Source organism: Neodiprion fabricii, chromosome 6 (genome assembly GCF_021155785.1).
Source record: "Neodiprion fabricii isolate iyNeoFabr1 chromosome 6, iyNeoFabr1.1, whole genome shotgun sequence".
NCBI classification, from domain to species: Eukaryota; Metazoa; Arthropoda; class Insecta; order Hymenoptera; family Diprionidae; genus Neodiprion; species Neodiprion fabricii.
In genome coordinates this window covers 10593155-10607889 of record NC_060244.1, presented here as the reverse complement: position 1 = coordinate 10607889, position 14735 = coordinate 10593155, and the positions used below count along the sequence as shown (strand labels likewise).

The window sequence follows — 14735 nt, the reverse complement described above, 5'->3', positions numbered from 1 at the left end:
ATCGTTATACGTGATGATAGCTGGCAAATTTTTTGGCCAAACCACTTTTCTGATGGTGCACGTAAACCGAAAGCTTTTCAGTTTACCTTTACAAATATTCGTGAATTTTTAATTTTTCCAATGTGATTACTCTCTCGGTACTTGCACTTGGCTGAATATGATCTGAAAAGTTTTCAGGATTCGTTTGAACAGCGATTAATGCTACCATTACACCGCTCCAATCCACAATCCCGTAATAAGCGATATCTATTGATTGATGCAAAAAAAAGAAAAAACGGGGGAAGGAAAAAAAACCAGCTCCCACGTATGCACATCAGGGATATGCAACGCTGGTGAACGATTCGAGTGCAAATGTACTCTATAGGACAGATGGAATGACGTGTTACGAGCGTGTATACACGTATGTTACAGCGTTCGTGAATCTGTTCTAACGGGAAAAACTAGCCAGCAATAGATTTATTATTATCGGTATCGGCCAATTACACTTAAACACTAATGGCTAAAAGGTTTTCTTCTGCATTCATGTAGCGGCTTATAACTACCGCTTGTCCGATATAGTTAAATTACACTCGTTCGCTTCGGGGTTTTCTCTCCTGTGTCCCGTAAGACGATCGATTATAATAATGAGGGTGAAAAGAATGTCGGTATGGTGATTCGTCGACGGTCACGAGAAGCGTGTGAAAAACGAGATAAGATTGATCGGAGGGGGGAAAAAAAATGAAGACGGCAAATTGAGGTAGCAAAATTAGATACTTACTGGCAACGCCGGAGGCGTTTGGGTCCTTGTGGGTGTGCTTCATGTGTTCCATGAGAGCCTCGCCGCCTAGGAAGAGTTTGTTGCAGACAGGACAGCTGGTAGCGTTAGGGCCGCCAATCAGGGCGGCGTGTTGCTGGAACACAACACGCTGTTGCAACTCCTTTTTTGGCCGAGACACGGAAGAGACGCGGACACCAGCCCAAATACCACCAGTGAGTACCAGAAGCGCAGGTTGGGCACAAAACAGAATGATACCAGTCAGACCAGGCCTCGCGCCGCCACCCATTATTGTGTAAGCTAGGGACTCGTGGGATTCTCGGGTTTACGATGATCTTACGTTCTCCCAAGTTACGGGGATTTTACAAAATTTCGTCAGACAGGTGTCATGCGATTGACAAAAACACATACGAAGGCTGCATGTTTACTGGATGTGAGCGAAGAGGAAAAAAAATGGAAAAAAAAACAAAAAAAAAAAAAAACGGAAACGGAAACGAAAAAACGATAGCAAAATGCGGTGACGACAAAACCGGGGAGATTTTAGGTTAGAAGATGGACTGTACATCAATCGGGTAATCATGGTGGGTATTTTATACGTGTGGAGAAGTAATTGTGATGAAATAAAAAGCGAAGCCCGCACAAATAATTATTGTAGGAAAAAAGCGTGATATAGGCAATCGAATGCAGATAATGAAAGAGTTTGCAGAAATCTGTCACTTGACGAAAGTTGTTGCAATGGTCTTACTGTTTATTATTCAACGCAACTCGACGTAGTATTTTGCAAACTCTTCCGTTCATCGTTTGCATAACGTACACACAGTCATGCGTACGTGTACATATATGTATAAATACGGAGGGGGAATTGGATGACACGCATCAAATGCGATTAGCGATATATTGTATGACATGGGTAAGTTATGTAATATATATATATATATATATACATGTATGTATGTATACAATGTATCGTAAAGAATAATGGAAATTAAAACAAAATTCGACGTCCATTTTGAAAAATGTTGTTTCTTTAACCATGTGAGATGTACTTTATATTGAAATACTTAATCTAATTACACTGTAGAATAACGTTAAAATTCTTTTATCATTTGCTCAGCCGAATTCCGGACTCACGATTTATTAAATTCTCCGAAGCTTTATTATCGACAGCAAGTATTTAATGCGCGTAGGTTTATTTAATCGTTTATTATTCATGCGATTCGTTCACCCGTTTTCCGCCGGAGCGTATTTTTGCATTATTCGTTTCGCATTGAAATTTGCGGTGGCGTCGTTGCATACGTCGGATTGTTGGGTATGGAAAAAAAAGGAGGTCAGGAACCTTGCCGAAGGCCTGGAGTTTAAATTTGACGTCAAAACATAACCCCGATTATCGCGTAAGGCTGAGACGAGCGACCATGACGACGGCAATGACCTGAAAGTTCGGGGGCCCCTTCTGCCCGTTTCTTTTCTCTCTTTTTCTTCCTCTCTCCACCTTTTATTTTCACATTCTCTTCGTCGAATTTTATTTGCGGGACTTTACTCCGTCTCCTTCTAGTCCCGGACCTAGGGCAACGCATCTCTCCTTGCGGAGGCACGACGCTGCAGAGTGTACGAGAGCATAAGTTATTCTTGGAGGGAACCTGCGGTCCGAAGGTTCGACGCCCCGACCTGGCCCAACTGGAAAAAACCGGTTTCTTCCAGCGGTTTTTCTTTTTTCATCTTTTTTTCTTGCATGATCCTCGTTTTTGCACACCGAGGAGCTGCTGCAACCGAGCGAGTCCCGAGTCTCGACCAGCGTGGGCGATTCTCTGTTGCATACTCAGGTACACACACACACACACATACACACACACACGTGAACACTTGAGCCTGCCCATGCCTAACACCGCAGCGTCGCAGTCAATCCTAATGATTTATGGCGTTGTCCTCGAAGTAGCGCGTCGAGGACTCCCGAAGGACCTGGACTCAAAGTGAAATTTTGATCACCTTGTCTCGATTCAAATGCCGCGCGGTCAGGCCTTGAATCACTTTTCCAGCACAACAATTGCGCTGACCGCCGGACTGCTGCTGAATTTTTTCGCTATATTTACACCGCAGCCCCCAACTTGCATAATTTTATTATCGAAATGTTGTAACGTGATATCCCTGGTTTTCTGTCTGCGAAAGTGTCAAGTGTTCTGGGATACAGTTTGAATAGCATTAAACTGACCTGTGGATCAATTATTTCAGAGATTGACCAAATTTTTGTCGACGAATGTATTGCATAAGATTTTCTAGTGAAAAGTTGATGGCAAATCGTGCTTAAATAAAGACCGTGTTTTTTGATAACCGTTTCAACGAATCGTGAAGGCCTCAGAATAATTATCTATACAAACTAAGTATGAAACTTTAACTTCATGTTTGTTAAACGAAAGAATCGATGCTCTTTACGCATTATCATAAACAGTTGAATCGAGTTAGTAGAAGGAGCATAACAAGCCAATAATTTCATCCCTCTCCTTGCGGCATTGTAAATCGAACTATTGAACAATTGGCGTGCATAATCGAGTGCAGCCTGGACATTATCCTAATGAGAGAAGAAGCCCCTAAGATTTAAATGATGTTTACAAGTTGGAAGGCCTTTGCCTTTGCCTTTGTCTTTGATCCTTATTCCGTCATCCCGCAGCTGTAGCGTAGGACGTTATACTTATCGTTGGAATAAGTGTTTCTGCATGCTAGACTTGCCCGAAGGTATGCAGTTACATGACCGAGTAAAAAGGTAATGTTACCGCGATAGATCCTCCCCGAAAGTAAACTCCTTTAAGAAATGCCTCCCGAAGAACCCGTCAGGGTTCGTGACAGGGTTGACCTATCGGTATACAACCTTGGCTATTATTACCAAGCCGAGAAACTTTTGATTTGCTTTTCAGCCCAGGGTGGATGGGTGCGTGCCTCGTGCCGAAGCAACCATCGCCCCTCGCGATCAGCCCTGATGATTTTCGATTTGTCGGAAAGAAAACGGGCACGTGCCCAGTCTCTCTCTCTCTCTCTCTCTTTCTCTCATCCCCGTTGATTCTGGGAGCGGGAAAACTCTTTTCCTGCAATTAAACCATCTGCGACTCTCTTCCGTGCCGCGTGTGCGGTGTATCCCTAGACTCCTAGCAGGGAGTGGCATGGAGTAGGAAGTGGGTGTGAGTACTAGCGTAGCCATGCGTGACGTCGGGCAGCGAGTAGCCATTTTGTTTGGATCAACACCGAATCGCCTTCGTGCGAGTTACACGCACGTACGACTAGACAAGTTCGTAGGTGTGCCGCGTTCCCGCCCGTCAAACACCCGAACTCGACACCTCCGGCCTCCGATTTTCCGAAATTTCACCCGCGACCGTAAACTCGAATTTCCTGCCCTTTTCCGTATCCCGAGAAATTAGCGGCCGCCGGTCGAGTAAACGAATTATTACACCGGCGATTCGCCCGCCCGGCAGGACCCTCGCGGCACCGGGACAACGACGGCTGATGCGAATTCGTCAAAACGCACGCGATTCCGCAACCCGCGGAGGGATAGGCAAGGCGGAAGATGTTTCGGACGAGTCGAATAAGGAAAACACGCCGAGCTCCGCGGGGCGAAGGAGGAGAAGAAAATTAAAAACGGGTTTTCGTGATGGGCACGAGGAGATTGCGTTAGGCCGAAGGTCTCGCCGCGTGCAGCGTGTGCAATTTTTCTCGGCGCTCTTGCAGCTCGATGCACTTCTCGTTCCCTCTCATGCGATTTTTTCAATTCTTACTTCTCCTTGTCCCTCCTTGGTGCGGTTTTTATCTTTTTATCTTCTTTCTTTTTGATTTTTTTCTCTCTTCCTCCTCCTCCTCCTCCTCCTCCCTCCTCCCCCACTTCTTCTTCTTCTTCTTCTTCTTCTTATTTTTTTTCTCACGACGTCGAGGCCGCCCGCGGTGTGCGGCAGACAGACAACCTTCGTAATACCTCGTTGCTTCGTACTGCGCGGGTTATATACTTGGAGAGTAATGCCGCTGCAGCCTCCGCCTGACCATGGGTCGTTGATCGTCCGCGAACAAAGAAAATCGTCATTTCGTTTTTGCGTTATTTTTTCCATCCGAACACATAGCGCTTCTACGCGCGAGCGAGTATTATGTATACGAACGAGTTGGAAAACAGAGGAGAAGAATGTAACGGATCTATCACCGAGTACAATTGAAGTTGTACTTTTCAAGCGTGCCAATCCGCCTTAGCTAGCTCGTTGGAATTTAAACCTAACTATGGCAAAAAAAAAAATGAACCACAGTCTAAGCGACCTGGAGGGCGAGCGAAGCTGACAACTGGGAATGTTACAACAAGAATAACGCCTCGTAATCCTCGAATAATAGGCATTTAATCAACACCTCGAATATAAGAGAGAGAAAGAGAGGTGCGAATGGAAAAAGGTGGAACGAGAGGAGTGCGTGGTAAAAAAATGAAGGAAAAAATGCGACCCACGATGCGGAAGGGAACGTGTTTTGCCAATAGGCGATCCGGTTCGTGACGTAGCGCTAGTAATAATGACGGGCGGGTACCGCGGGGCACGGCGGAGGGGGAGGGGGGGGGGGGGGGTGAAAAAAAAATTCATCGACAATGGAAAATCCCACCCCAGCGTAAGAATCGGTACAAATGATTTGATTGCACACCGTGTAACCGTAAGGGTGGTCCCCTTTTCAATCTCCGTATAAAAACTCAGGGCGGAGCGATGAAAAAAAACCTTGTACGGATGAACATTTGTGCGATGAAGAGGGCAAAGGCAGTGAGAGAGGGGGAGAGAGAGAGAGGTGCTTCGGTCCCTGTATTGAGTTGAGTATATCGGCGATGGTGATGATTGTAATGACGTACTGTGATGCATAAGAAAAAGAGGGTGGGGTTCCGAACGCAGGCTTGAACAGAGAGTTCATTTGTTTCAATTAGATACCGTTTCATATACCTATATATATATATACATAGATATATATACCTAAATATACGCGTATACATATGTGTGACGGTATATACGTGCGTGTGCAATGCGCTGCTTGACTAGCTTCTAACGAAGAACATTTATTTATGAATGCAGTCTTAAAGGCGTCCCAGATATCTATTTTAAAACCGAAAAGAGACAAAGAATGTCCGTTTGGATATTCGCCAAAAGTCGATGTTTACGGGGAAAAACCAGTTTAATTGCAAACCGGGCCTTACGACACTTGTGGAAAAAAAAACTACGTCCATGTTTTGATTTGATTTTTTTTTTTAGAAAAGATCCGATCACGGTCAAGAATTTATTCGTTGTAATGAAAAGTACAGAAAATCGATTAATTTGATTTAGTTACGTCAAAATTGGCCAGATTCTATAATCAAATTTACCAATCAGCTCGCAGGTCGATCGTTTAGCCGTAAATTGATACTCCATTAAATTAAATAAATTTGGAAACGTGGAACGTAGTTTAAATACGTATTTTGTTCCAAAATGAAATGCGAAAAAAGTCCATTTAGCAATTGTACAAAACGATGCACAATGTTTTATTTAATTGGCTTTTCGATTATTCAAACGGTTCGCAATAACGCCGAAAAACGAAATGGAATGGTAAGAATTAAATCGAAGCGAGTCGCGTTCGTTTAATTCGCGAAGTTAAAATTGAAAAAAAAAGGGGAGAAATGTTAATGCCTGCGCACGCGGGGTTGTCTAAATATACACACGACCGACGGGTTCAGACGTTGCGTCTAAACAGGACGATACGTCAATGCTAGGAAATTAATAAGGGAAATAAATCCAATGGTTAACGAGTTTTTACCAAGTAGCGCTGCAGCGGCGGAGGGGCAATTAAGAAAAGGGGTGACGTAGGGTGGGTGGAAAGTGGCCTAGGCTGCAGGTATAGGCGAGGGTGAAATCGGTAGGAGCCGGAGGATGGAAGGAGATATCGTGTTGCACGGCATTCAACCCTTGTATTGGCTAAACTGTAGATAAATAGAAGGGATACGCTGTATAAAACTGGGTAAAACACCAGCGCCGTGGATAGATACACCGTGTATACATACAGAACGGTTATTTCTTGCCTATTACAATATTGTGTTCGTTTGTTATATAGCTAGCTGCTGGGCAGGTGAATTTCTCTTCTTACATGATAATGCTTAACTAGCACGCACTGGTCCGCGCAATATTTATTTATTTTTTTTCTTATTTCTATTTTTCATTTCGACGTTCGCTTCACTTTTCAGTATTTCACGAATTCTCATATCCCGCGACAGAAGCAAAAGTTGACGAAATTTTTCCCTCGAAGAAAAGGAAAACGAAGATACGAGCAAAAAAAAAAAAAACGGGAAGAGGGCATGAAATTCATCAGTCGTTCGGAGGGTGTAATAAATTCTCTAAAAAATTCGTTTATCGTGTAATTGTATCAGCCGGAGCTGATTCCGATTCTTCCACTCTTCTGCTCTCTCTCTATCTTTCTCTCCCTCTCACTAGTATTGCACGGGAAAGTGAAAAAATTAGATAGCTTGTACGAAAAATTTTACTACGTTACGTAATCTTCGGTCCGAAGGTGCGATAAGAAGAGGCCGGCATGGCGAACGAGGAGAGGATGGATATTCCTTAAGGACGAGCGACTAGTGAAAACAATTTCAAGAAATCTCTGGGAGAAAATTCGATTAGCAAGCTAGATGGGCTGTTTTCCCGTTTGTCTCGTTTTATTTCATCCCCCGGAGTTTCATCTCCGAGCGTCTTAATTATCCTTGTACATATTATATATATATTTTTGCGCGAGGTGGTTATTTTTAAGCTTTAAAGCTTAAGTTGGTAAGAGATGTCTCTCTTACCGTTAACCTCGTTAACGGTATGAATTAACCTAGCTTAGAGACTGCCGCCTTCCTGGTCATGCGACTGCTGCTTCGGCTCTCCCTTCGTCCCCCAGGAAGACGAGGAGCTCACGAACATGTCCGACAACGTCTCCGACGGGACCTCCGTTCGCATCGGACAATGAACATGCAGGACTCACCGGACTAATTAACATTGCTCGACGGATGCTCGATCGGTAAGAACGCTACGCTGTTACCATAATTTAGGACACTTCTCGAAATTAACCGGAAGAGATTCAGTTTTTTTTTAAATTTCAACTTGGCGCCGGAAACTGTCAAAGAGAGAAAGAGAGAGAGAGAGAGAGATTGACAAAAACAGAGAGAGGGAGAGAGGGAGAGAGAGAGAGAGAGAAAGAGAGAAACGGGTCGGCAGTCTCCGAGGAGATTACGTGCGAGATTTATCGGTGAAAAAGACGATGTGGATTTTTTTCACCGCCTCTCTGTTTTCATATTGATATTTTATTTCGAAAATTAAGCCAAAGCTTAACCGCGGATTAAGTTTTAATTAGGGGATCTTGTCGAGTATGTATAGACAAGGAGGGTGTTAAAATGTTAAAAACCTGATATTTATTACCTTTGTTAATAACGCGGGGATTAACTTTGCAGATACATTAGCTGATCAAACGGCTGTGTTCGAGGGCGGTTATTTTACACGTGAAATTTAGACCGTAATTAGAGGCGCGTAGTTTTTTTTTTTTTTTTTTTCGCTCTCAACGCCGGAAGCTCTGCAATCTTACACGAAAAAAAAATAGGCAAATCATACCCGGAAGATTTTTATCAGAAGTTAAAATCGAATCCCAAAGTTCGCCACTCGAAACTATCGGATTAACAATATCCCAAAGATATCGCAATCGATTCGAGGTATTATTTCGTGAGAAGACAAGGGTCGACCAGATGTCTTCTCACGTTTCTTTCTCGTCTCGCATACAGTATGAGAAAATCAGAGATACAGAAACGGTCTATGGGCGAGGAAAAAAAACGTTTCGTCTGAGAAGAAGATCCGGTCGTCGGGCATTGTTAGAGGGGTGAATTTGATTAGGAGATTCCTACCGGCTACCCACAATGCACACCGGCAGCTCTCTGATCACTCACGAGGGTATTTTTTTTACTTGAACCCAACATTTTTTCTTCCCATCCGATCTCCGGGAATGCAGCCTGCACCGTGAAGCGCGGCTACAAGTCCGTTAAGTATTCAACTTGTAACGTTGTATTTTTTAGGTCACGCACAAATGCGAGTCTGTTCAGACCTCGAACCACGAGAGAATTTTTGCCCCCTCGTATTCTTTCACGCGATATTCTTTAACGTGTTTAATCGATTTTTATAGTTTTCTTTAGTTTTCACCGTACTGGTGACCAGCAACGGCTAACGGGAACTAGAGCGGGCCGGAAGTCTGAAAACCGAGTGATTTCAGGGACCGAAAGCTGTGGAATCCGTGGTTTTCAACGGCACGCGTACAGACGTTGTCGAATTTTAATCCCTGTTGAGGGTGCACCGTGAAAATTCCGTGGATATTAGAGGAGAAGCGACAATGCATGGTGGATGTAAAAAACGACCCGCCACCTTTGTTAGTTTGCGCGAATTATTCGATGTAATATACAATGCAGGTATTATCATACGTGTATGTATAATACAATGCACGTATTAACGCTCGTTTTAGTATAATTAGATTAAATATAGAGTGAGAAGTGTGTCGAATATAACGTAGTAGAATGACGGACGTCGGATTTGGTACATACATGACTGACCTTGGACGTGTGGGTCCTCAGGCTTGACTCCGTGGCGAATCCCTTTCCGCAGATGGTGCAGTGAAAGGGTCGATTCTTGGCACGCTCCACCTGAGCGTCATGATTCCGAAGATGCTGCTGCAGGTTCGAGAGTTGAATGAAGGCTCGGCCGCATTCTGGAAGGTGGCATTTGTACGGTCGCTCTCCTGGACAAATCGCAAAAATAATAAACTTCGGAAGGGGAAAAGAATACCCCGAGCAGAAAATTGCAAAACTTCAACATAATTACTGACCGCAACCGTGCGAAAAAAAAAAACGTCCCAAACCAATGACCGTGGAAATTATATCTCCCTTTTTATCACAATTTTGACGTTTCTTATTTTCCTCACACCATTTTAAACAATTAAACCTGTGCCTTCAATAACAATTGCATACCCGAATGATACAGATTCACCTTATTTGCAGTAGGACGTAGCGAATGTAAGTAACGGTAAATTCAGGCAAGGTTCGAAAATTGTTGTTCGCATATTGTTGTTGTTGTTTCATTTCATTTTGCAGAACCGTATATGCTACGGACTTGACGACAACCTGAATATCCCCCTCGCGAATAATTTAACCTATAGATAGCGTCTGGTTGACAGTTGGGTAGCGATTAAACCCGCGAGGGTGTTTGGACTGTAGAAAACAAAAGTCAAGGGCAGTTTATTCAGCAGAGAAAATTGGCATCGTTTGATGCAAAGAATCTCGATCAAGGCTTTTGTTCTGCGAGTATCGCAATTTTTTCTTCTCTTCAAACAGCTGCTTGATCACAGTTTACGATATTATGTTAAACTCGCCGGAGAATTAAGGATGAAAATTTCAATAAAGGTATGTAAAACGGTAACAATATTCCATGCCAGGCTATTTTTATTCCCGGCGTAAGCGATTCCGACTCGTTGATTTATCCTTTATTAACATCATCGACGTTCTACGAGGCTATGCCCTTTTTTTTTCTTTCCCTCTTCGTCTTCTTTCCGCTTACTTTCCCTATCCCCACGCGTTTTGTTCCAATCAATTCATCTTTTATTCAATCACCGACCCATCGGAGAATTCCAACGTTTGATTTAATAAAAATAACTTCGACTACTGTAGGCATCAAGGCAGCACCACCGGCCGCATTTTATCTCTCCTTATTTTTTTTATCCCCCTCTTTCTCTTATTTTACTTTAATTTCATCGGATCGTCGGGGGTGCCTTCAAACTCTCAAGCTCCATCCCCCCTACCCCCAACTCCACCCCTTCTAGACCAGCATCCGAATCTCGCTTTAAGCTTACGCTTAAGCGTCAAGCGACTGCAGAGTTTACCCCCTTTGCTCTGCCTGACCAGGTACCGATTAGTTATTTATTAATCAACTTTATCGAGATCCAAGGAGATTCGATTAGCCTTGTGACTGTCAATTCGGCATCGGCTGGAATGATTTTTATTCGCTTGAAATAATTCTCGCCGCCAACTGCTACGGGGGTTCGCGTCTTATTTTATTATAAACTGCACAGAGTACGCGTTAAATTTAGGGACAGGCACCTACATCGAGTACCTGTCACAAGTAAACCTACGCATTGCCCGAGCTCTTTTTCTTCCTCTTCAATCTCTCATCGTATCGATTAAGGCTGGCATTTCTCCACCTCGTAAGGTTTGTTTTATTAACGAACGAAATTGCGACAATTTTTCGTACACGCTTTTACTAATATTTAACCGTCAGAGTTGATCAAGTCTCGTTCCGTTGCAACGATCTGCCGCGTAAGTATATAATTGAAGATAACTTTTTCTTCACCCACGCGTGTTATCGATGTATAATTGTAATTCTTTCGCTCATCCATACCCAATCGTTTTCTTATTTACCCACGTAATTGTGTCGGCGTTAAGAAAAAAAAAGACTCATGAAAAAAAGAGGAAAAACAAAAACACAGAGACAAGCATTTCTTATCACATTTACAAAGTATTGCACGCGGTATCAGCCTTGCCCTGGTACCCTGCATCGAATGATTCTCGAACCGTGGCACACTTTTCCGATAATTGACGCTGTTGCAGACGCGATTGAAAAAATTGAATCAAACGAGAAATTAGTTTTCAACGCACAAAGTCAAGCTGCGGAGGCTTCGCGTTGCCGCAATATAAGGTATCCACCTACAACGTTCCGCGGGCCGGTAAAGAAGTAATGACACTGTTATTAATAATAATAATAATAATAATAATAGCGATGGTAATAATAATAACGATAACAACAATAATCATCGTTGTTATTAGCATTATTGTTGTTGTTGTCGTTGTTATTATTTTAAGTTTATTACCACTCCTCGGATAGCCAATTATTCGTTACTTTCATCGCCGCTACACGGACACAACCATAAAGAATAGCTGATGTGTATATCATACTCGTGCATGCGCTTGTATAGAGACCGATAAGTGCTACGGAACTCAAGAGGGCAGCGAAGATAATTATTTATTTATCTACAGAGCAAGTCGGTACGCATGTGACCGTGTATGCTTCCAAGTTTCTGGCATTCGTGACTTTCCAAAGCCGGATGTTACCACCTTTCTGTCCCGCAGACGTAGGTACGGTCGTTAATGCGTGCAGCTTACCCAGGGTGTACGTATCATGGCCGAACGTACAAGGTATCGACTACTGTTTTCTTTCCTAAGCAATTAAAATCGAATTAATTGTGACCATGAAAAAGGGCGAGGAGGGATGGATGCTTATTGTTAACTCAATTTCACTTTCAAATATTTATCACACAAGGTAGGCTGCAACGCCTCGAACCGATGGAAGTATCGAGACAAAATTTGATACGGTAGGTACCGGGTATGTATCTGTGTAGGCGTATACATATTTACCTGTATTTACATACGCGCGTACGTCATTCTCCCTGATACAGCTGAATCGTACGTATAAACCTGACGCAGGTGGCGTCGACCCGGTAAACGAGTCTGAATATACCTTTAGTGTCTCTGGTAGGAGCGCGAGGCCAGCATCGGGTAGTGTCAAACATCAAAAGTGTCCTTATCGAGAAACGAAAAAAAAGGGAGATTTAAAGAAGCCGTTGAGGTCCGAGATAATTTTAAAAGTGTCGGATGCGTGAGCAAGAACTTCCAAGACACGAGACAAAATTTTTCCTCAACGTTCTCCTCTTCCTCCTTTACTTCCATCCATCCACCTAATGGTTTCCCTTCGATAATTGGCGGGCGAAGATAAAGATGTGTAATTATAAAATTCTACATCTTGCGTGCCGGAAGTAAAGAGATCGGGGCGGTGCCGCTACGGTGCAGGGGCGACGCTACGACCGTGGGGAGAAACCTGGGAACGCAACCCTTGCTTCTCGGCGGATACTTCTTTCTTTTGTCGAAGTCAAGAATTAATATTCGTATAAAGAAGTCTGACGAAATCGGTGACCCGCGACGCATTTGGTTTCATAAAAGATTCACTCCCGCCCAGACAAAGCGTAGCAAAGAAATCATGGGTGGGTTGATAAGAAGAATCGAAATATTGCGCGGTGATTCAATTCGAGGATTATAATTAGCTCGGTGGGTAAAAAAGTCACCGCTAATCGTTACGTGTAATTTCGTCGAATCGGGGGAAATCCCTGGTCGCATCCCTGCCTCGACGCGTCGATACGATGCGTGTGCAACGATACTTTCGTCTCGATTCGCCCCTTTCCATTCCGCGGACGTATCACACCGGCGGTGCAAGTACGGACGGAGCGTGCATACTTCTTCGCCGAGTGGGGCCCGGCGGCTAGCCTACACGTCCATGCCAAAGGCAGAAAATTAATGTCCCCTGCAATCCATGTATAATGCATTCGGTCAACGAACGAACGAACGAATGAACCAACGAACGAACTAACTAACTAACTAACTAACTATAACGAAACAGAGAGACTACCACTGGCCCGACATGACACTAGAAAATTTACGCCCTGCACGCCTCGTCGTCCGACTATCCTGAAAATACGGGTCTGAAATCATTAAACTCGCCCATTGGCGCTCCGCCCTGATAGCCGGAGACCGTGCACCATCATCAACGGCTTTGACGCATCGCCATATCCGATTCGTCCGACTTTGACGAGACTTTTTTCCATTGGTTCCGAGCACTTCGAAACTTTCGAGTCCACGTTTTCGTACACGCACAGGGGTGCGTATAACGGCCTTCGAGATGAGCGAACGGCGCGAGAAAGCGACATTTTGCCATATGAAATCTGTTTTTGATATTTGATACCAGTGACGCCGGCTGTATAGCTACAGCAACGGGTGTGTCTGACGCAAGTACTGATCCCGGGCAGAGCATGCGGATGATCCCGGTCGCAACCGGTGCAGCGGGCAGAGAGTACCTATAAACCGTTGCGAGTTTAACGCATGCATGGAAATGATGAAAATAAAATGGCTGATAACAAATGACTGTTGCAAAGAGGTGAGGCTGGACGGCCATGTTGGTTCACGTGACCGTCATCCGGGCAACCACGAGTACGCCACGCCCATTTAATGATTTCTACCCCCCTGGATGCAAGCCGTGTACGCGGTGCGAAATTTCATGAACGTGTGCCTGCGTGCACCGGGGTGGCCCGATATTGCGCTGTACAGTCATCATCAGTAGTCTGCAGGACTACCTCTGCTGAAATTCGGCCCAGCTTTGGCGTCGATCGCGGTTTATTCGAGGGGTTGACAACTCCTTGACATTCGCCCGGATCGCATTGCGTCGAAAGGAGTATTTCAGGAAGATTTCGCGGCTGCTCGAGGAAAATTCAGTTTCCAAAGTCTCGGCTGGCGCCGAGAAAATCCGGGAAAAATCTCGTTCCAGGCTTGAAATTTTACAACCTATCACGATCGGCTGGGCAATCAACGCGCGGGTCACGAAGGATCCAATCCTCTTTAAAAACCCGGTAATCATCCGCTGCAATGACCCGTCCGTGGGTCAAGCTTTCGATCGCGAAGGTACAGTCCGAAAATTGAAGGGGTTGGCGGAGGCCGTGAGTGCTGCCGGGGTGGAACGGTGCACCGGACAAGGGTAGGTAGGCAGTGCAGTGCACGCGGTTCGATCCTGTTCGCAAAATGATTTCCCGACGGTGGCAACCGCCAGGCTGTAGCGCAGGGTGAACATGTAGGGTAGATACCACGGATGCATCGGATGAGTTCGATTCTCGTTTCTTTGTTCCTGCGGTAATGAGGAAAAAGGAACGAACACCGCAGGTTCACCGGATGACGAACCGATTTTCGGGCTCGTTCCTTGGCCCTGGAATCTGGTCGTGAACCGGAACACGTTGGATAAAATTCGAGCATTCGGGTTTTTACGGTCCGGGTCTGATCGCGCTCGATTACGGGAGGACTCGCGCTCGTCTCGAAGGATCCTGCCTCCGCGGCGCTCGTTTCTCCCCGAATCATTCGGGC

At 44.6% G+C, this 14735-nt stretch overlaps 1 protein-coding gene across 5 annotated transcripts in view; it reads right to left on the bottom strand.

Annotated features, from left to right (window-relative positions):
* LOC124185413 (zinc finger protein 853-like) overlaps positions 1–14735 on the bottom strand; it is a 64307-nt gene that overhangs the window by 18126 nt on the left and 31446 nt on the right. For 2 of the 5 annotated variants that reach the window (XM_046576171.1, XM_046576173.1), the window contains exons 4-5: positions 9333–9526; positions 758–917 (exon numbers count right to left, since the gene is read on the bottom strand). In XM_046576171.1, coding sequence (XP_046432127.1) covers positions 758–917; positions 9333–9526 — 354 coding nt within the window. The remainder of the gene's footprint in view (positions 1–757; positions 918–9332; positions 9527–14735) is intronic. The other 3 variants (XM_046576174.1, XM_046576172.1, XM_046576175.1) reach the window with 3 other exon arrangements.